This window comes from Motacilla alba, chromosome 1, assembly GCF_015832195.1.
Source record: "Motacilla alba alba isolate MOTALB_02 chromosome 1, Motacilla_alba_V1.0_pri, whole genome shotgun sequence".
In the NCBI taxonomy this organism is placed as follows: domain Eukaryota; kingdom Metazoa; phylum Chordata; class Aves; order Passeriformes; family Motacillidae; genus Motacilla; species Motacilla alba.
Genome location: NC_052016.1, coordinates 53,311,222 through 53,333,680, shown reverse-complemented (window position 1 = coordinate 53,333,680; position 22,459 = coordinate 53,311,222). Strand labels below are relative to the sequence as shown.

At 38.3% G+C, this 22,459-nt stretch overlaps 1 protein-coding gene across 2 annotated transcripts in view; it reads left to right on the top strand.

The window, feature by feature from the left end:
• The window catches only part of MICU2 (mitochondrial calcium uptake 2), a 136,332-nt gene that overhangs the window by 67,567 nt on the left and 46,306 nt on the right, over positions 1 to 22,459 (top strand). For both annotated transcript variants that reach the window (XM_038152437.1, XM_038152429.1), the window contains exon 2: positions 5,605 to 5,752. In XM_038152437.1, coding sequence (XP_038008365.1) covers positions 5,605 to 5,752 — 148 coding nt within the window. The remainder of the gene's footprint in view (positions 1 to 5,604; positions 5,753 to 22,459) is intronic.

Below are 22,459 nucleotides of genomic sequence, written 5' to 3'. Positions count from 1 at the left end.
TTCCTCTGTGCATTCAGCCTGCTTGCTGGGTATGTTAACATGTGCAGCAGAGTTGGAGGTTGAGATACATTTTTTGTTATTTTGATCATTGCAAAATGGATTGGGTTGAAATTGAGATACAATAATCACACTAGTTAACTGCCACGTTTTTATCGGGGGTACAGAAATTTGATACAGGGTTGCTAAATCCTTCTGTAGATCTAGTGTGAATTAACGGCTCCAAACCTGAGGCTCCCAGAGATCTGGCTGGCACCAACTCAAATTTAAGTACATCCACACATTGGTTTAGTTATTCTTGTAGCAGGTAAAATGAGTGTAACAAGTTAATTCTTTCAGATTGAGAGAAGAAAAAAAATTGATCCTCTTTTCAGATGAGGGGGGGAAAAAGGAGATCTTAATTTTATTTTTTCCAAAGCAAAAAGGAAGGAAGGTGTGTAGATCATAGAAGAAAGAAAGGCAATGAAAGGATACAAAGAGACAAAATAAGTAGATTGTATGGAAAGGAGTAAAGAAAGAAAAATTATGTTGGAAAAAATTAACAAGAAAGTGTATTCTATTTTATGGAATAGAATAAAAAGATGAAGACAGAAAACTTATAAGGCACAGACACATTAAAACACCAAATGCTGTGCAAAGGGACAAAAAGTAAAATTAATTAAAGGGGAAGACATAATTTTAAATTGAAGGGAAAGATGAGTGCATTTGATATTTTAAAATAATTTTTTATCTAATAATCTGCAGCATATATTTGAGTTTGTACTTAAAAATTACTTAGATTTTTAATAGATGCAGAATTAGTGTTACAAAATCACATCACAGTGATCAGCAGTGTCACTAAAAACACAGGTAACACAGGTATCAAAGTTTTATTTATGTAACTCTTCATTTTTATTTAATATAATTTTAAAAAAAGAAAAATAAAGCCACAAGCCGAAGATTGAACACCATGAACACCATGAATTCTTTAATAGCATCTTAAATTTAGGAGACTGGCTGATAAACAGATTAATTATATCAACGTTAAAATTAATTGTTTGGAGAAATGTTGTTGCCCTTAGACATTTCTCTGTGCAGGAAGCCAGGAAGGAAACTGCAGTCTTTGGTAATGCTTGTAGATGCCTGTGGCTGGTCAGCTCCTGATCCATTGCCATGTCACCTGCACAGCATCCTCCTGGAGCCCTTTTCATGCCATTCAATTCTAATTTACCATCAGCTATTGTAGCTTTACCATGTAGATTCTGCAATTGGCACTGGAGGCTTGACATAAAACCACAAAGGTGACTAAATTCCAAGTTAAAGCTGATATTTCATTCTCAATTCTCTTGGTTGTGGGGGTGCTGTGGAGCCCATGGGAACACACCCAGTGTTTGAAGCCCCAGCTGGACCCACACACAGAAGAGCAAGCTGAGAGTGGAATTTCAACCCAAGCCCCTACCGTTACAGCCATGTAGCTCTTTGTGGTTGGATTTCTCCTGTATGGCACTGTTACAGGCAGAAATAAGCCCAAGACAATCCCAGAGTTATTTTAAACTATGCTTACAAGATTCTTGTGGTAGTAGTAATAGATTCTTGTCACCCATTGTACCTCAGAAATTTAAATTTTTGTTTCCAGCTTGCCTTGAGCTTGCACTGTTGGAAACTGCTTAGGTGTTAGATTACAGATACCTTAATATCTGAGGTTCAGCCTTAAATACATAACTATTTCTTACAGTATACCTGTCGTTACTTGAAACTCATTTTGTGGAATAAAAGAGTAAAGCTCTACTTTCTGCCCAATACATGCATTTTTATGAGCAAAATGAGCTTTCACAGTGTTTTTTAAAATGTCAGGAATGTCAAATCTTTTTTAACTGAAGGACTCATTGGATGACTCAGGAAAAACTACTTAGAAATTAGTCAGGATTTAATTGAAGTGGAAAGGATACTGAATTGTGAAGAGAGTTGCTCCCCTCTGCACTCATTAGATTAGTACTTCAAAAGAAGATCAGTCTAAATTTTAAGTGACTGAATCAGCCTTTTCTTCAAAACATAATTTTTATTTAAACTTTGGTTGGGCACTTGGAATAATGATTAAATAGTTATTCAAACATTTGTCTCTTCTAAGAACAAATGGGAGTTATGCTTCTAAGTTGTTTGGTTTTCTTTAAAAAAAACATGAGCTTCTTCCTGTTATTTCTACTTCTTCCCATGCTATTTCTATCCCTTACCAGCTGTCTTTGGTGGGTCTGGCATCCCTGCTTCTTGAAGACTTAGAGAGATACATATTGGGGAAGAAAATAATAGTGAATGAGAAGGAGGGATACAGCTTTTAAATGAGCTCTAGCTGAGCTCATGCTCATGTCCTGAAGGGTGTTCTCTGCAGATGATGAATTTCTTTAATAGTGACAGGAAGTCAGGAATTTTGCAAAAGCTTAGAAAAAAAAGTAGAGGATGGCACAGCTGATTTAGTTCATCCTGTTTTGTCCTCATTTGTGCTAGTTTTGAAGCTGACGTTCATAAGAAGTTAGCCAAGGCTATTTTGCAAATCAGGGATGCCAGTTTCTCAAAAAGAAAGGGGTTTGGTGAGTCTACAATCACATTTTATTGTAATTCTGATGGGAATAGGTTCCTTTCCAAATACAAGGCACCCTTCAGAGTTAATATGTGAAGATGTGAACACAGAATCACAGAACATGCTTGCGGGGTTTCACCCCCGGATTGGGGTGACCCCAAAAGATGGAAAAGTCCCTCCTCCAACCCATGCCTTCGAAGAAAGACTCAGTAGTCTTCTGTTGTCTGGTCTCAAGGTTGTTTATTGTTGGTTATCTACAAGATTCTTCTCCTGAACTGCTGTGGCCCGTTCAGCAGGTCAGACAAAGGCACACTGCCCTCCCAGGGGGCTGGTGCTATCTTTTATATCATATATTACGTACTACATGTTTATGCTTTTTCCCCAATACCTACTATCTATATTGAATGGTGACTTTCTACTCTAAACCAATCTGTGAGTGCCAACATCACCAAAGACATGGAGGCTAGGAAGGAGAAAGAAAGAGGACAGGGCACACCCAAGTCCCTCCATCTTAGATCTCCTGACCCCCATGTACAAAACTTGGACCCCTGCGTACAAGGCTTAAAACCCCCCTGTACAGCACTCAGAAATCCTACCCTTTACTTCGTGACTACTTCTACTACAATATCTAAACTTTTGTGACTTCTTGTTCTTCCTGCAAAGTTGGTAAACTGTTCCATGGGTCAGATTCAAAACCACAGGGGTCTCTGGCTGCATGCCAGGGTCTCAGATGCTTTTGACCTGGGTCTGGAACGTCCGAGAATGTCTGTGGGACATTCTGAGTTCCGACACATGCTGAGTTTGAATTCATCAGGATCATCGAGTCCAACTCCTGGCCCTCCACAGGACACCCCAAGAGTCGCACCATGTGCCTGAGCACACTGTCCAAATGTTCCCCAAACTCTGTCAGGCTTGGTGCTGTGACCACTTCCCTGGGAAGTCTGTTCCAGTGTCCAACCACCCTCTGGGTATAGAACCTTCTCCTAATACCTAACCTGAACCTCCCCTCACACAGGTTCAGGCCATTCCCTCAGGTCCTCTCACTGCTCACCACAGAGAGCAGATCAGTGTCTGCTCCTCCTCTTCCCCTCACAAGGAAGCTGCAGACTGCAATGAAGTCTCTCCTCAGTCTTCTCCAGGCTGAACACACCAAGTGACCTGAGCCACTCCACATACGACTTTTCCTCAAGGCCCTTCTCCATCTTTGTTGCCCTCCTTTGGACACTCTCTTAACAGTTTAATACCTTTCTTATATGGTGGTGACCAAAACTGGTACCTATGTGTTTCAGTTAAAATTGTTGACTGCTGAAATTCAGTGTTCTGTTATCAGTAACAAATTTAGCTTTAGACAGTATTCAGATAAATACTGCAAGACTTAAGAAACTTGAAAATCCAGTTGGTTTGAACATGTAGAATTTGCTTTTTATTTCTTTCTAAACTTTTTTATTTTTGTATATATGCAGAAAGATTGCCTTTCATTACATAATTTTGGTTAAAGGACAATTGTGAAACCATTTTGCATTTTTTTAAAAAACTTACCATTGGGGAAAAATTGCTTTTGTTACTGTGAGAAGGATGTGATTTTAATAAGAATGCAGCATGTTAATACCCAGCAACCGTGAAATATTCATTTGAGATTTACAGCATTTGTTGGGTCTTGTAAACTAAGCAATTTTGGAGTCACTTGTCCCCTAAAGTTTTAAAAAGAATAAAGCTACATTTGTTAATCCATTTGATTTGTTTTTAAGCAGTATTTTCCAGAACATGCAGGTCTGAACAGCAGCAGTGCACTTGGGTTGTAGGCCATGATAGAGCTCTATACTGTAAGAAGCTTAAAGCAGTTCTGTCTAAACCAAAGCAAGTCTTGGCTTCAGATACTTGAGTTAGCCCATATTTTCCTTACATATCAGAATATGACTGTTTTAAATCTAAATTATTTTTGAGTATTTTTTCTTGTTATTGGTTCCCTCCCACCCTTCATTGAAAGCTGAGGTTTGAGACAAACAAACATGCTACAAGGGAAAACTAAGATTGACTATAACAGGTGCTTGTAGCCTGTCATGCAGTGAAATACTTTAACAAGTCCTTAATGCTAACACAGAGCTGCAAGGCATGGGATTAAATGGCAAGTTGAAGCCTTCTATTTAGAAATACAATAATGTATAATATAATATGTGATGGTAATTGTTCCATGATTAATGTTCAAATACACACAGTGTGTGTTCTGAATCTTAGAGTTTCTCATTTTCCTGTTGTCACTTACCATCTCTGAAATCCTAAAGTATAAATATCTCTGTTTCACTGGGTCTGTGTCCTCTTTTGCTGCCAATAAATGCTGGTGCTACTCATCAGAGTATTGTCAACTCATATGGTTTTGATCCTGAGTCTCTCGATATTAATGAAGTTGGAGATTTTTTCTTTGCTTGACTAGTTGAATCTTTGGGTTTGGTGGTATGATCTCTGACTCTTTTGTTGGTGTTTTCATTGCTTTTCCCATTTTTTGACTTCTCTGAAGGACAGGCCCATATTTAAACTAGAACATCATTATTTTCCCATCTTAGGAGTTGCTTCACACTTCAAAAATTAACTTCAGGAATGGCTCATTTGCATAGATACGCAACACATTTCAGCCTTTGCTGAGCCAGCCACTAACCTGGCAAAATACTATTTACTGTTTAGTGGGTTTAGGTTTTTGCTGAGTTAGCAAGCTGAATTTGGCTCAGCAAGAGCCCAGGTAGCAGAGCTGGCAAACAAGAAGGTGCAGGAAGACATGGCTGAGAGCAGGGGAGTGGGAAGCAGGATGAGCCTTTGGTGACAGCCATCCATTAATTTGGCTCATGTGTGTTGTTAAAGCATGCTCTCAGTGAAGCCAAAAAATACTTTGACTATCATAAACATGTCATTCTTAAAGACTGTGCCATAAAACTTTTATTGCTGGTAGCTTTTTGTTGTGGCTACCCACAAAATACTGAGGTTGATCAAGATTGTGTATAAGGTTTTTTTCTAATTACATCTTTGGTCTACAAATGCAGTGCACTTTTTTTCTTTTTCAGAAGGAAGATGTCATTCATGCAGACGTGGATGAAAGACTGTCTCTTCGAAAGCACCGCTTCTTGCATTTTGCGTCGTTGGAATATGAAGGAGAATATTACATGACACCAAGAGATTTCTTGTTCTCAGTAATGTTTGATCAAGTTGAACGTAAGTTGTTTTCTTGTCATTGTATTTGTGAAGGAAAAGAATCTTGCTGGTCTCCTTAGAGATGTCATTTGCAAAGCACTGGGATAAGATCCTTTATATTACATAAATCAGCAGAAGCCAATTTTTAAATGTTGTCCATATGGATTCTCACAGACATCGCTACCCTTTACCCAAGTGAAATGAGGCTGATGATTTAGAAATCTGGTGACTTGCTGATGACATCTCTGCATAATTTACATGACTGATCAGCATGCCACAGAAAATAGAATGAATGTATTATAATAGTGTTTGTACCATTCCTGGTCCTGTTATCATCTATCCACTTCACCAGCAAGTAATTCTGTGACCTTTCTTCTTAAAGGAGGCAGTGATGGGAATGAGTTGAATGAGAATAATAGAGCCCAGAGTTCAGTTCTACATTTTTGGTTTTAAATCTTCTTTGATTTTTACATAACCTAGTTAAGAACAAATCAAAATTGCAAGTGTCTTTTCAAGAAGTACTTTTAAAAGTGTACTTTCTGAGGAGAAAATAGGAACAGCACACAAATAAAAAGTGCATAGGTTGTTGTCCTTTTCTGCAGGTTTTCTGCAGGCTTCATTAATTCTGTCCCATTCCTTTAGCTTGTTTCATCTTTGTATCTTCTTCTGTTATTTCTGTGATACAGTTATTTTTTTAAATGATACATGCTTTTTTTCTCAAAAAAAAAAAATGGGTTTAACAGTTTTCCCAAGACTTTTTTTTTTCTTCTGAAAGGTTAAGTTTTCCACTTTCCAGAGAGGATTCTCACTTAGAGGACAAATACTCTGTTCTTTTATCTGCTGAGGGAAAGAGGGAGAAATCCCAGCTTTACTAGTTGTTTGCTGCAATCTGCACATGCTGACCAGGAGAACATGTATGGCAAAAGCCATTCAAAGCCTGGGATGCTCTGCCCACCTACCAGCAAATGCTGTAGCGACTTGGGAGTATTGAACTGGAAATCCAGAAGGGAATTCAAGGCCCTGTGGAAGAGTTTGAGAGACAGGGAGGAAGAAGGACACCAGAATGCACTTTGATTGAAGCCTGTCGAAAATCTAGGGCAGAAAGCAGTTTAAAAGAGCAGCAAGAGGTCAAAGAATATGACAATTATTATTAGATAGAATTATCAGTAATAAAAGAAGTTTTCCACTATCTGCCAAAAAACCTATGGTGATAAGGATACATGAATTCACTGCTGACACACAGCTCCTAATATTACACAAAGCTGAATATAAATCCTTAGAAGAACTTTATGACCTTGAGAGTCATGGAGATTTTTTAAAATGCTGTTGTTTAACGTATGGGTGTTAGACTTCATTCCCCCTCAAAACTGAAGTCATTAAGTTAAAAACCTGCAAGGGAACTTACTTTGAGTTTTCCAGCCTGAAAGACCATGATTACAGAAAATTTTAGTTTTGAAGGTGTGGTTTTCAGACAGTTGTATCTGAAGACAAGGTTAGAGAGATAAGTGTTTTTCATTTCTAGCCATTCATCCATATTAATTGGTTACTCTAAGTATAATAGTACACATGCAGATTTTTAATGAAGAGGTATGTGGTGATATTTATTTGTAATGCAGCCAAGTTAATTTCAGTTGTTTTGCTAATATGAGTGGGAAATAGCATTAAACAGAAGCGAATAAATAATGACAAGAAAAAAACCTTTGCTCTAATGCATATTTAGCATTTCAAATTGAGGTCAGGCTTGCAGCAGCAGCATCATAGATGCTTGATAGAAAAATGTTGACACTTGAATCTAATGTTCCTAAATATTTTTTTAACTGTCATTGGTATGGATTTTTTTGGCCAGTAGCATAAACACAGTGGTAAGCAATTCTCTTGATTTCTCTTGCTTGGGATTTTACATTTTTATGTGACTGCAAACAGACACAGAATTTGATAGCAGAGAAATATGGCACTTGAAGTATTTTTAAAGCAGTGGTTTTACTCATTGTGTTTCAAAGAATTTCATACGAGGAAAATAAACAGACCTATCTCAAGTGTCTGTCATGGTACATTCAGAGTAGGTCAAGATAGTGAACTTAATGGCAAAGTAGCAGTTATTTTAGAAGCTTTCTGCTTATATGATAAAATCATTCTCTTTCACCCTGAACAGTGCTTTTAGAAAGGAGAAAGGTATGACACCACTTACCCTAGAAAACCCTTCACTTACTGCATGCTTAGATGCAATTTTAACATGTGATCCTGCATACGTACGGTGAATCTTACAATGCTGAACTTCAAGCTGTAATGATTTGGGTATTCTCTACCTATTTTTGATTAATTGCTAATAAGTGAAAAAAACCCAAACCTCTCAGCAAAATCTGAAGCACCCTGGCAGTAACCATTCATCTTCATAAATATTTGCTTGGAGTTTTACAATTGGAACCTGTTTATGGTAATATGGAAGACTTAGGGCTGTTCTAAAGTTTTGTTTCTGCTGTACTTTTTACAGACAATATGCAGAAACATATGGCCAGCCTCATGAGCAGTTTAGTTGTGTACATCAAGAAATACTGCTGAGGTTGGTCTGTCCCTATTCAGAGATAAACACTCCCACAAGGGAAAAAGGCAAGCAAAAAGAGGGATGAGAAATACTTATGACTTGGGTTTTTTGCTCATGGATGGTTGTCACTGGAGAATTACTTTGAAATCTCATGTTAGTTTTTACACATAGTCAAATTTAGTAGAAAGTAAATGTGGTGTTGTGTAAACCAGAAGAATTGTTGGTACTAGCATTAAAAAATACCAAAATATTTTAGCTATTTAGATTGTCAAGTGAATTCCGGTACACAGTTAGGTGGAATTTATTGCTGAAGCAAAAATCTTAGGTGTGGCCTTTGACAAGGTTGCAAAAGATGCAATAAATTATAATTTATTGTGGAATGCTTTACCAGATAAGAAAATGGATGAACTGTACTGCAAATATGTCAACTGTCATCCTGCCTAAGTGATCTTGAACCCTGCCTGGTAGACCTTAGTTCACTACCTCTGGTCATTCATTTCCTGGTGCATGGGTTTGTCTGTTACTCATTTTCTTTAAAATAGGCAAAAGTTGTGAAATATTTGCATTCCTGTTAATTAAATCACACCTTCAAAGTTATTTACTGTGAGGGTGATAATGGAGAAAAATATTTACAGTACTGTCATGTGAGGAGAATGAGCTGATAACAAATGCAGTCTCCTGACAGACTTCTTGTTCTGCGTATTGACAAAGCAAAGAGTTCTATAAAGGAATAAAGACACAGTCCAAAAAAAAATTTCCTTCCTTTTAGAGGCAGTGCTTCTAACACCAAGTTACTCTGTAAACATGTGCCTTGTTCTATTACAGTTAGTTATTTTATGAAAGGAAGCAGCCATCTCTTTATAAACAGTGACAAAGTAAATGAGATGTGGTAGTGTGGCCCAGCATTTGTGCCAGTGCAAAGCTAATATAACAGCATTTTTTTCTACCAGTTAGTTCAGCGCATACTAAATGCACCGTTGGGGATTTTGGATTCATGGCTATATGCCGTGTAATCTCGTGTTAAAACTGTTACCACAGGGATGTGTGGCAAACCATTGCAAAACAAGCCAAGTTCTTCTGGGTAATCTGTGGGATGTTCATGTAAATCATCATACCTGATGCAATGATAGTTTAGTGAAAAAGTGTTCCCTGTTACTGTTCTTACCGTGACGTAAAAATACTTCACCATGTCTAGTAATGTCATGTAAAGTACTTCACAATATCTAATATAAATAATATAAACTTGATGGGTTGCATCAGAAATTCTAGCACTTCTAAGATCACAGGTACAGGAAGGATAAATTATTTTATCTTTCCCATACCTGTGATCTTAGAAGTGCTAGAATTTCTGCTGATTTACACAAAATTTTCATTGCAGTGCAGGAGCATTTTCGAGAGACCCTTCATGTAAAATTTGTATCTTAGACAGTTGTGCATACTTAGGCTCATATTCCAGATTAGACAACTAATATTGTGTTAGAGCTCCATGGAAGTATCACCGCTGATGTGCTGTTGCAGAACATACAAGAAAATCTGTATTAGTTTTTGAAAAGGACTGCAAGAGTCCTTCAGGAAATGAAGATGTTGCAATGCATTGAATCTGAACTGTGCTTATGTTCATTTTTTTCTGGAGAAGATTATTCTATTCCTCTTCCAGGTAGAAGACAAACCTTCAGGTTACCTTGTCTGGTAACAATTGACACTTGCTATATAAAGATCTTGATCCTTCTGTATCTGCTCAGTCCAGATTTAATGTGTTGTAGCATCTTCATTCATTCAGCTGCGGTAAAAGAGATTTTCCTGTGTTCTACTGTACCAGGGTACCAGAGGCAGTATTTCCATGGCAGAGTCCTATCTGCCATGGAAGTGTGTTGTAAGTTCCCTTGGAGAAGTTGTTCAAGTTGGTTAAGCTTTCTGTGGGGACGCAGTTGTTGCAAAGTTGTTTTGTGTTTGCCGGCTTGATATGATTGATATGTGGCTTCCTGTCATGGCATCAGCGTGGTCATGGCTGTGGGGGACTCTGAGGAAAGGACACAGTGCAAGGCTGTGGTGGCTAAAAAAGTGAGTTCTCCATTGTCCTTAGTTGAGGTCAGTGCTGGTGCAGTCAGTGGTGTTAGGAGGGCCAAGAGGGACCAGGCAGTAGATGAGCACTTCGGAATGAGCTGAGTCAGTCTTTTTATTTTTGGGTCTTGAGGTTTTTGCCTTTGGCAGGAGTTCAGATGCCTATGCTTCAGTGTCTTCATTTTGACCTGAATTTCATAGGCGATAGCTAATCAGACTGATGTGAGTCATGCATCAGTGTCCGATCTAGAATTTGGGATTCAGAGTCAAAGAATAAGATCGAAGCTTGTCTAAATGGGAAGTAGGGATTGAAGTGTTGTATGGGGAGCCATTGAAACAGCTGGGAACTGAATTCAATTCTCTCCAATTTCTAATGTGTTAACAAAGAAATTGTTTTCTCTCTATCTCTGCATTTAGTGGTTTTTTAATACAGATATGTCATTGTTGCTCAAATCCCCCACAGTAAAGAACTCTGCAAGCTGAGTATGCATGACAAAGATGACCCCTTGCCCAGTGGTAGATGGAAGCTAAAGTGAAGATAAATCCAAAGTAAAAACATGGTGGTTTAAGGTCATTAGATTAATCTCTTCCAAATTTTAAAAAATGAAACAAAATCAGCCATTTCTAGCCAAAGCTTCTTAGTCATCATTGTTTACTCATTTCTTAAAGTGGGGTTGTGAGTAAAGGAAAATACTATTCCTGTTAAGGAACTGAACAAAAAAGCACAGATAAACATTGTTTGCTGAAAATGTCTTCCGTACTGTCATGTTTTATCCTCAGCTGTCCATAATCACCCAAAAAGTATTAGGAAATCCTACCACAACCCTGTCAAAGTCTTCAAAGTAACTTACTTTCACTTTACCTTAAGTGTTCAAGTAGAACATTAAAATAAGTGTAGGGCATAAAATACTATATTGTTTTAGATCTAATGTTGTGCCTCAGCCAATTGGTGGTAATTAATTAAACTAAATAAGGGATTTTTTTTTTTTCTTTTGTCCTCATCAATTAGATGTTAACTCTGATAATTAACATGCTTTGGCTGTATGTTTATCTAATAACTAATTTCACAGTAAATAGTTCTTTGTTTAGAAATATGGCAGAAATTTCTATGCTGTTGATAATGTGTATTTACGTCTATTATGTCTATATGTTTTGTTGTGAACTCAAAATAAACACTAATGCACTTTCATAATTGTTGCATCACAAGGTACTACACAGCAGACTCAAAGATGGGATTCTTGAGGAGAAATGCAGTGTTCCCTCCTGCAGCATTCAAATCTACTCTGTTGGCCAGGCTTCTTTTTTGGTGTATTAACCACTGGCCTCCATACCAACTTATTTTTTGCTCCCATATTTCAAAAGTGCATTTGATTGAGAGTCCAAAAAACATCTGAAGGGGAGCAGTGCTGACAGCAGAGGTGTTAGGTGAGTGTTAGTGAGACTTCCAGCACTGTAGCCCTGTGGCTGCAGCATCAAGGAAGTGTGCATGGTCAGATGGGAGAGCAGGAGGAAAGGGAACCATGGAGCAAAATCACTTAAAAAGGAGCATGTTTTAACATATCATTGCAGAGGAAAAATATGTCTTTTTTTCCCTTCAGTTCTATTTTCCTGCCTTCAACCGTGTTGAAGGTACCTCAGATACATTCCTTGTACCGTTAAATAGAAAAATATATTTTTGATCCTTAAATTTATACTGACATTGGATTAATTACATTTGTATATTTGCAGGTATGTCTGTGTGAGACAACAGTAACAGTTATACTGAACTCATGTCTCTGTTATGATTGATTCCTATTTTTCCCTTTGTGGCATTGATGACTGGCTGAATAGAGATGCAGATTGAGAGTTCCTGTACTGCAGTGCTTACTGATTAGATAAAAACTTGGGCAAGATGATTTGAAAATACATTAATAGCTATTTAGCTTTCAGAAAGACAGTTCAATGAGAAGATAAATTACAGCTTCTCAGTGAATGAAAGCAATTTATAAAAACTCAGCACAAAACTCAGCACAAAAATAGTACCGATAATAAAAGCGATCAGGCTTCAGCAGAGTTCTGAGCAAGAGGCAAGTGGTCTCAATGCACATCTTGAAGGATTTGGTTATTGAAAGTGTGAAAGTTATTGGTTATTTAATGGCATCTGAATGGAAAACAGATTCCCTGAAACGAATGAAAATATATTGTGCACATACAGAATACTTGTAGTGCAAGTAATGGAAAGATCTGGTTATTAATAACAGGAGCCTGCTTGTTGTATAAACATATCTGCCTTAGAATTTCAGAAGTCTTGCAACAGTTTCTGCTTTAGTCAAGTATTCCAGTTTTGTGACCTGATAATGTGATATTTGAAATAACTAACAGAGAAGTCACTTTTTTTATACATATGGGCACATTTCAAGAGCTCATACAATCATTCTTGGTCTCTGAATATTTTTCCTATCTTTAAAGATTTTTAAAATTTTTTTAGAACACCACACACTGTTTCAACTACTTTTATAACATATTGTCAACATACCACAGAAAATATCTTTGGTATATGTTCTCCCACAGGTTCCAAATACTTTTTGACAGATTACTTCAGTATTTTTTTTTAATAATTCAGTGGAACTTAATCAGTTCTGAAGCATCCTGCTTAATTGACAATTAAGTCTTAACAGATGTAGCGTGAAAACAGATTCAATGCATTTTTTCACTCTTAAGTGTATTTTAATTTCTTGCAACATATGTCCTCAACACAGACAGGTATTGGTTTATACCTAAGAAGTACAGTCTGGTTTTAAAATTGTTTGGCTTGCATTCAGTTATTTAAGAAGTGATGAGGATCTGCAGACCACTGACAGATGATAGCAGGTGCCAGGAGTGCAGGTCAGACTCCTGTCAAAATCTAGCATGCATTCTATCCTCATATTTTCAGTTGTTTGTAACTCTTGTGGTAGTGATGGTTCTGTGCTTTTCCTTAGGCCAATGCTGAATTTTTATTGGATTAGTCATATGATTTATTCTTCTTTTACTAACCTTAATACAGACTACTATTTTTCTCCTGCTTGTTCTCATAAGAAATGTTACATTATGAGTTTTTAAAAAATGCCTAGGGTAGAACCACAGAGTATCAATCACTTTGCTTCTAGGCAGTAGCAGCAGGCAAGGTGTGCAGCCTGCTTTGGTAGGTGAGAGGAGCTGTCCTTACTTGCCAAACAGCTGGCGTCTCCAGGGGCACTGTTGAGAAGTTCCATTGCTCCCTGTTTGGAAAACACAGGCACTGATTCCCTAAGTGAGAAACTGGCCAGGTTATGCTCTGTTTTTCACTCCCCAGCCTTGCACCTGCAGTGGGTTATAGCACTGACTGTGCTCAGTAGCCTTCCTCATCTGCTGTGAAACAAAAGGAAATAATGAGTTCAAAGACATTTTTCCATGTGTAAAACACACAGGTTCCTCTTGTTAGAGCCACCTGCTTGTATGGCAGTGCCTCCCTTGGGTTACCAGCTTCGTTACTGCAAAGGAGAATGCAGACAAGAGACAATTCTTACTAATCAAATCAGTCATCCAGTGTTGTCCAGTCCCTCAGAGAGCTCAGGTCCTCACACCATCATCCATACTGCTGGCAAGCACCTGGTCATTCTTCTGGCTACATCTTTTTTTTAATATCTTTCCTCTTGGACTAGAAAAGCCTGAAAGTGAAAGGATTTTACAGACACAGCTAACGAAAAAACTACATTTTCTAACAAATCCTGCCTTGGTTGTTACCAGACAAAAAGTAGTTCAGCATTGCTGGTAGGTCCAAATCCATCCTACCTGGCCATTCTTGGTTTTTCTAGCTGGTTTTTTTCAGCTAATTAGTATACATAAAATGCCAGTGTCCAGCGACTTTGTTTACCAAGAGCTGCAATCATACTTGGCTTAATAAAAAATTTTAAATGGGCTCATTGCATGGAATTTAAATAGAAGACATGGCCAAGACAGCTACCTTTTGATGTTTTTCAGTTTATTCCAGTTGTCTTTCAGGACTGATGTTTGAAGTCTTCAGAATGATGCAGCTCATTTTCCCAGGCGCCAGCCTTCTTTTAAGTCTTGACTGCATGTCCTTTGTGTCAGTACTTCTGGAACTACTGAGACAGTGAAATTTTGCTGCTGCACTGGTATTGGCAAGCTCATAGTAAGTCATATATCCCACTAGGGAAACTGCCAGTTGCAGAACACAGAGGACTTTCCTCCTTTTCTGCTTCTCTCCAAATGTTGGGGTTTTTTTTCATTTTTGTTTCTTCTGGGGTGGGGATGTACATGTGTTTGTGTGTCACTTGCACCCTGACAATAGCATTTATTTATTTTCTGTGGATTTGTTGGTGACATAGAATGTGAGAGTTTCCTTCTGCTTCACTGTCAGTTTCTTGGGAAAAACTATAAAATCTAATGCTCAAAAATTTCATCTGCTTCTCTGGCTTTCTTTGAATTGGCTAAGGAGAAACATTTTTTGCCAGCTCTGTGGTGGTAAAGGCAGTCTCTACTGCTGAAAAAGTGAGAGGGTCTTTTAAACCAGTATGGTCATTTTAAAAGTACACTGGGCAACATAAATTACTCTACACTTTCACTGGAAGAAAGCTGTCCATTGTTTGCTTTTCATTTGTACCAACTGTGAGAATTATAAAAATCCCATTTAAAATTTGATTCCTTTGTTGTTTGAATCTGTCTCCTCTGCAGCTAAAATAAATGTTCATTTCAAGAGGACAGTTGCTATTCTTCATGTCCAGTATTTTTGTAAAGAGGAGAAAGGATATCTGCTTAGTCAAACCATTGTAAGAGCAGCCATATTTATTGCCACTGCTAACCTAAGTTAATATCTAATATCTCATAATGTATTTTTATGGAGTTGCATCCTCTATTAGTGAAATACTTCATGCCTTAGTACTTGTCTTTAACGTTTCATAGCTAAGTGTTTCAAAATTTATCATATATGTTCTGTAAGTCAGCTCCTATTTTAGGGGTTTAAAATAAAACAAACTAAAAATATAGACCTAATGCATTTTTTCATCCTCAATTTAACATCATTTTTAACCACTGGTTATATTGGAAAACAGTGACACAATATCTCTGTTGCTTAAAAACTCTGCTGATATCCCTACTCTAAAAGTAGTCACTGTCTGTATAAACCTTCTTACTCTTATGCTCACATTTCCCATTTCCTAAAATAGTGAATTTTCTTCTTTTGAACCTTAGCTCTGTGGTACATTATGGATAATTAAGCTACCACTCAGCCCTGGTCTTGTTAGATTAGCAAACCTGAGTTTATTTTTATCTCCTCTGTCTGGGTGAGGCCATCCATTCCACAGCTTCATGTAGGCATCTTTATTCCATGCTTTTCTGAGTCTGATTTATCTGTGTAAAGCCAGTGTCATTCCCTGGCTCACAGCACAATCTGCTATCAATCACTGTGGTCTGAGAGATGGAACAAGGATGAAAGTCAGGAACTTCTTAAATTAAGGCTGTTGCTGAAATTTCTGAATTTCAGACTGCAGCTTTAGTTAAGGAGAAAAATGGTTCAAAGCAATGCTCATTTGAGCAAAATGCTGAAATGTGCATAGCCTGTGCTCCACTCACCGTCACTATGTGCAGAACAGCTTCCAGCGCCAAAGGTGCTTTGGTCCTCATTTGTACCTCCATGTGTCTACCAAGCTGAGGATACTGGGGTAGAGCAAATTATTCTCTGCATCCTTAGGTGAGGAAATTTTTGGCATAATCATTGTATAGTGATTAGAACAGAAAAAGAGATCTGGCAAAGAACAGCCTCTTAGGAGGTCATGTGCAGTCAAGGGCTTGATCCTCCCAGGTAAGGTACACTTTTGCTGAGGGAAAGGAAAAAATTGTTCATTTTTTTTCAGTCCATAATTGCTCTTGGAGGAGAAATTAGTATTGTCAGAAAAGCTGAGAATGGCAGGAAAGAGACAACACAAGGATAATTGGAAGTGGTGGACACAGAAGCCCAGTATACTGAAGGCTGCTGCAAGTTCAATGAGACATTAGGGGGAATTTTGATGTAAGGTATAGTTCTGCATTTGGATTTGCCTTCTTAATTATATTTACTGAATAAATATTTCTGTTCTATTTCTGTCTTGACCTATTACAATGTTTCCTCTGGTGCTTAATATGGTCAGAATTCTTCAGAAAATCTGACTGTAAAAATAAAAGCCATGGTAAAGCCAAATGTGTTTCAGAGGTTTGCTTCATTAGATTATTTGAACTCAGGGCGAGAAGAGTTTTTTTCTGAGGAAATAAGACAGTTCTAGAAAATAGCAACTTATTTTTTGAAATAAACTCGTGAGCTTCTTTGTCTAGATTTTTTTTTTCTTTCTGAAAGATTTTTTCTTTATTGTGTGAGGAGTTTGAAGTCAAAGGGTCAAGTGGTGGCTTATCTTCTCTTATTCAGTCTGCAAAGTTCATTCTTTAGTTTAGAGGAGGTACTCTAGTTGCACAAGACCTTTTTGTTTCTACTGCTATAGAAGGCTGATGAACATCATGTCAATAATTTTTAAACATATTATTAGCAGTATTTTTTTTTTCTGAGGTGCAAATTTACCAAACTGTTTTGACCAGTGTAATAAGGTATTATTAACACCTGTTTTTTAAGCTCTTCTGTGATTTCTCTTAACTTTAGTTCTTTCCAGTCTTAGGGGAGTTCTCAGACTTTCCATGATCCTGCTCCTCTTTCCATTACCACCTTGTCTATTGAATAAAGGCAATGTTTCAAATTACTTTTATGTAACTGTCTTCTCTCTGCTGTTCTGAGAAACTTATAAAGCCTAACAGAATCTCTTCACTGAGCTTTTGCATGGCAAAAACAGGTTAAACCTTTCATAGCTTAAAAAACAGGAGCATTCTGTTATCATTTACATACCCTTGGAGCCCCTGCTGTAGGAAAGCTTTCCAAACATCTGTTAATTGCTATGTGGCAGATGTTAATGGTGTATAAACAAGTCAGACTCAGCAGGGGCTGTTACTGGTTTGCTTGGAGATTTTCTGTGTGCTAATAACAGAATGAGCTAATCTTAGAAGTGGAAAGAAACTCCAGGCTAATTTAAAGATAAAGGTGAGAATGATGTGGACCATCAACTGAAGGAGAGCAAGTCAGCCACTGAAAGGAACCCCAATTAAACAGGAGAAGGAAGAAGGAAAGAAAAAGTAGAGATTGCAATAATGCTTGAACCTGGAGACCTATGGAAATAGTGAAGTAGGTCTGTGCAGGATCAGTAAATGCTCAAAGCAGTAGGTAGCATCTTCTGTATGAAAATTCCTAAACATGGTTATTAGAATGTCCTTATCTTTCCACAATGGCAGTTGGAAAAAGTAATGTCATCACTGGGATGTCATCTACACTAAAATGGCTTCCTAAAATTTTCATGTAAGGTTGCACTTCAGAGCCTTAAAAAGGAAAAGGTTCCTTCTGGAAATTCTGCAATGACAGCATTATCTTAATTCAGCTCTGAATAGCAATTCCCTTTATCATTCTCATCCTTGTCATCCCCAGGAATCTAAAACATCTGAAGTGCTACAATACTGCACCGATGCCAAAAGTCTCTTCCCTTAAAATAGCAGTTTTATTATTTTCTTCTTTTTCCCTCCTTCCTTAAGCTGATTCACTAACATTAATGGGGATTAGTTGCAATTATTAAGCTTCTGTTGAAAAAGAAAGTGATGCATTAGGTTCTGCTAGAGTAGGCATCCAATGATTCACTTCATCCTTTTAATAAAACTAATTGCAAAATGGACGTGTTTCTTTGCTGAGTGTTTATGAACCCTTTTGTTTCAATGGATGATGTCAGCAGAATTTGGGAAGGTGATGAACAGATAGATAATATCAATTGCAAGAAAGACAAGGTTTTTGGTGTAAAACTGTTGACTAGTCGCAAGTGGACCCAAAACAACCTTGTGTGCTTTCTTTTGCTTATATTTGTTTTATCTTTTAGAAATTCCTCTTACTGACATTCAACACAAATGGTGAATAATTTACTAAAGCCTTTCCAAATTTCCGGTTAAGAGAATTATTTCATCCCCATTTTGTCCTCTAATACAAATGTGTTTGTTTTTTCTTCAAGAAGAGTCTGCTGCAGAGGTGAATAGGAGGTGCAACTAGCACAGTCACCCCATGCAGTAATGGAACACCATCTAGTGAGTGTTCACTTAATCCTTTCATTCCTAAATAGAATCTATATTAGTTATAATTTGCAAAGTAATTGTTCTTTGAACTCAAAAGCAACACCCTCAGACAGCTAGTCACTGTAAATTGCATGTTCATGAATGAGGCTTTTGTTCTGGGAGAGAAGCATAATAAGGGTTTGAATTTTAGGTGTTTATTGTGCTCTGGACAGTAAGACTAAATGTCCTGGGCCTTGAGCTTAAACACACATTTCACATTAATGAAATTACCAATATAGAATTGTTTCCTTTCAGTAAAATGCCCCAATTCACTGTTAAATCCAGTGCTTACTACTCTCATACCTCAACTAATAAGGCAAAAATGCTATATTTTAGGTTGTCAGAGAGAATTAAAGCCAGGCTACAGCCTTCACTGCATGAGAATGTTGTTGCCTTTTGGCAAAAGCCAAAAACTGCCTATGAAACCTACCAACTATGGCGAGTTTTTGGTCTTAGTGTATGTTACAAAAGCACACAAATGGATGTTTTCTTTTTGGAAGGATTGGTCAGGTGACTGTATTAAATTAGAGAGCTGTCTTGTATTCATAACCCTTCTAGAAACAAATGTCTGCAAACATATGCTAGACCCAATTGAACATGGTCTTGGGCAACAGATCCTGACTGACCTTGCTTTGAGCTTTTTCCTCTTGTCATTGTAAGAAGATAAGGACGTTCTAGTTACTGCAATAACCTCCAGAGCTCCCTTCCAACTGCAGCTATTCTGTGAGTAAGGTAATTGCCCTTAACCATGGAGGAGCCCCACTTCATGGGTTTTCCCACAAGCTTCTCAGAAACTCCTGAGACCATCTTTCACAATCGCCCAAAAGCTCCTATGTGTAATATATTCCCTAGAATGTTACCACTGGGAAGAAAATAAGAACAATAAGATGTTCGAAAGGATGTGTTTGCTCTGTGGGGGATGTAAGGCAGCCCTGAAGGCCTCAATTTCTAGACATTTGATGGAAGGAGAAGGCACTAGGAGAATGTAGTATGATTACCACAATCATTAGAATAGTGCAGCAATAGAAATCAGACATCCTGCTGTTGAGATTTCCAGATTTTGCAATAGCAGTGTAGAAAAACATCAGCCACCTCTTTCTTTCTGGGTTTTTTTTTTTCTTCTAAAGGTCTGACTAGGGAGTGCTATAATATGATGAATGACAGTTTCCCAAACTGATATTTCTAGGAAAATTCCATGATACTTTTCTAATCAGCTGTCACCCCTTTAAATATTCTTGGCAATATTTCTAAGACCTTTTACTGCATGTTGCTGTAGTGGAAGTAAATCTTTTTTAAAAAAATACAAACCATAACAAAAGAGAAAGCATTAATGATGGTGTAAATAATTTTGATATGTGATAGGGTGAAACAGGAAAACCAGTACAAGAAAGTGAGCTTCTACATAAACTGGATCTAAGTAGCTATTTATATTTACAGTACTCTTGAGATCCCATGCAATTTATGTGAAATGTCAATGCTCCTGGTTGCTTACCCACTGCAGTAATTTAAATTGCCTAAAAGCACTGATATGTCAGCTATTTACTGCTTGGACACAAGTACGATAAATGTCCTATATCTGAAGAGAATTACAGAAAACAGTGCATTTTTCATGTTGATGCCATTAATAAATACAATTTTTCACTTAATATTTCCAGTTTTCATTTTAAAATTTTAAACTACTTCATTAGTAAATAATTAGATTTTTTTTCTTTCTGTTCTACTAGGAATAAGCAATATCAACAGTATCCTCAAGTTTGCGCTTGGATGAATAAGTTTAAGAAGCTAACTATTTCATAAACAAAGGAGTTGAATTCATTTCACCAATTTTTGACCTGCCCAGTGGATGAGGGAAAGGCTGTGGATGTTGTCTACCTAGATTTTGGAAAAGCCTTTGACACTGTTTCCCTCAGCATTCTCCTGGAGAAGCTGGCTGCTCGTGGCTGGGTGGGTGCACTATTCACTGGGTAAAAAACTGTCTGGATGGCCAAGCCCAGAGAGTGGCGCTGAATGGAGTTACATTCAGCTGGGTCACAAAGTGGTGTTCCCCAGGGATCAGTATTTGGGCCAGCCGTGTTTAATATCTTTATTGATGATCTGGATGAGGGGCTCAAGTGCACTCTCAGTCAGTTTGCTGATGACACCAAGTTGGGTGGGAGTGTTGATTTGCTGGATGGCAGGAAGGCTCTGCAGAGGGGGCTGGATCACAGGGCCAAGGCCAATTGCATGATGTTCAACAAGGCCAAGTGCCAGGTTCTGTCCTTGGGTTACAACAACCCTGGGCAGTGCTGCAGGCTGGGGGCAGTGGCTGGGAAGCTGCCTGGTGGAAAACGACCTGGGGGTACTGGACAGCAGCAGCTGAACATGAGCCAGTGTGTGCCCAGGTGGCCAAGAAGGCCGATGGCATCCAGGCCTGGATCAGCCAGGGTGTGGCCAGCAGGAGCAGGGCAGTGACCGTCCCCCTGTACTCAGCACTGCTGAGGCCACACCTGCAATCCTGTGCTCAGTTCTGGGCCCCTCACTGCAAGAGAGACATTGAGGGGCTGGAGCGTGTCCAGAGAAGGGCAGCGGAGCTGGGGAAGGGTCTGGAGCACAAGTGCTGTGAGGAGCAGCTGAGGGAGCTGGGGGTGTTCAGCCTGGAGAAAAGGAGGCTCAGGGGGGACCTCATCACTCTCTACAACTGCCTGAAAGGAGGGTGCAGCCAGGTGGGGTTGGCCTCTCCTCTCAGGCAACAAGTGACAGGACAAGAGGAAATGGCCTCAAATTGCACCAAGGAAGGTTTAGACTGAGTACTAGGGAAATTTTCTTCAGCGAATGGGTGGTCAGACATTGGAACAGGCTGCCCAGAAAAGCAGTGAAATCACCATCCCTGAAAGTGATCCAAAGACTTGTGGCTGTGGCACTTGGGGACACAGTTTACTGGTGAACCTGGCAGTGCTGCATTAACGGTTCAAACTCAATGATCTTAGAGGTCTTTACTAACTTTAGTGATTCTATTGCCTTTTGAAGCCAAATCATGGAATCATAGAATCATTAAAGTTAAAAATGATTTTTAAAATCATCAAATCCAACCATTAACCTAACCCTGTGGAGTCCACCACTAAACCATGCCCCTAAGCAACACATTCACATGTCTTTTAAGTACCTCCAGGCATGGTGCCTCCACAACTTCCCTGGGCAGCCTGTTCGAATGCTAGACAAGCCTTTCAGTAAAAAAAAATTTCCAGTCTAAACCTCCCCTTGTGCAACTTGAGGCCATTTTCCAAACTAATTTTAGTATTTCTACTGTCTTTCAAATGTGTGAACATGTATTTGTGTGCACCTAAACTGATGAGATAATGCATGAGCCAAAGTCTGTTGGGAACAATAGGACAAAGTGGTTGACCCACGTGGTTATTTCTGGCATTGTTATCTGTAATTCTTTCATGTTGGAGTATTCAGTACATATCAAAGAGTAATAAACCATACTGTTACTTCATATAATTTGACACAGTTTGAAATGGTTTGCAGTTCGTGCTTAGGGGATAAATTGCATCAGAGCAAAAAAGGTGGAAAAGATGGTCCTCTCTGACATGTCCTCTTTTTTCTTATTCCAGGGTTAGTAAGGTAGCTTTATCCTGATGATACATTGCCATACAACAGATGAATTCTCCACGTGGCGCCTCAGTTATGTTCGCCAGCAAGAGAACCCAATTTGTAATAAGCAATCTCTCATATTCTTGTGCTTAGTCTTTAACTGGTTATGGGGGGGGGGGGGTGCATTTTGTAAGATGCATGTGAAAAGTAACAATTCGTCATGACAGAGAAGATCTTCAGAATACATATTGTAGAGGAAGTAGCTGAATGAAACAAAAGGAGTAGTTGCTACTGTGGTAATGGGGTCTTTATATTGAGCACATAAGCTTAAATCAAGTTTTGCATAGTGAGATAAGAATCAGTTTCTG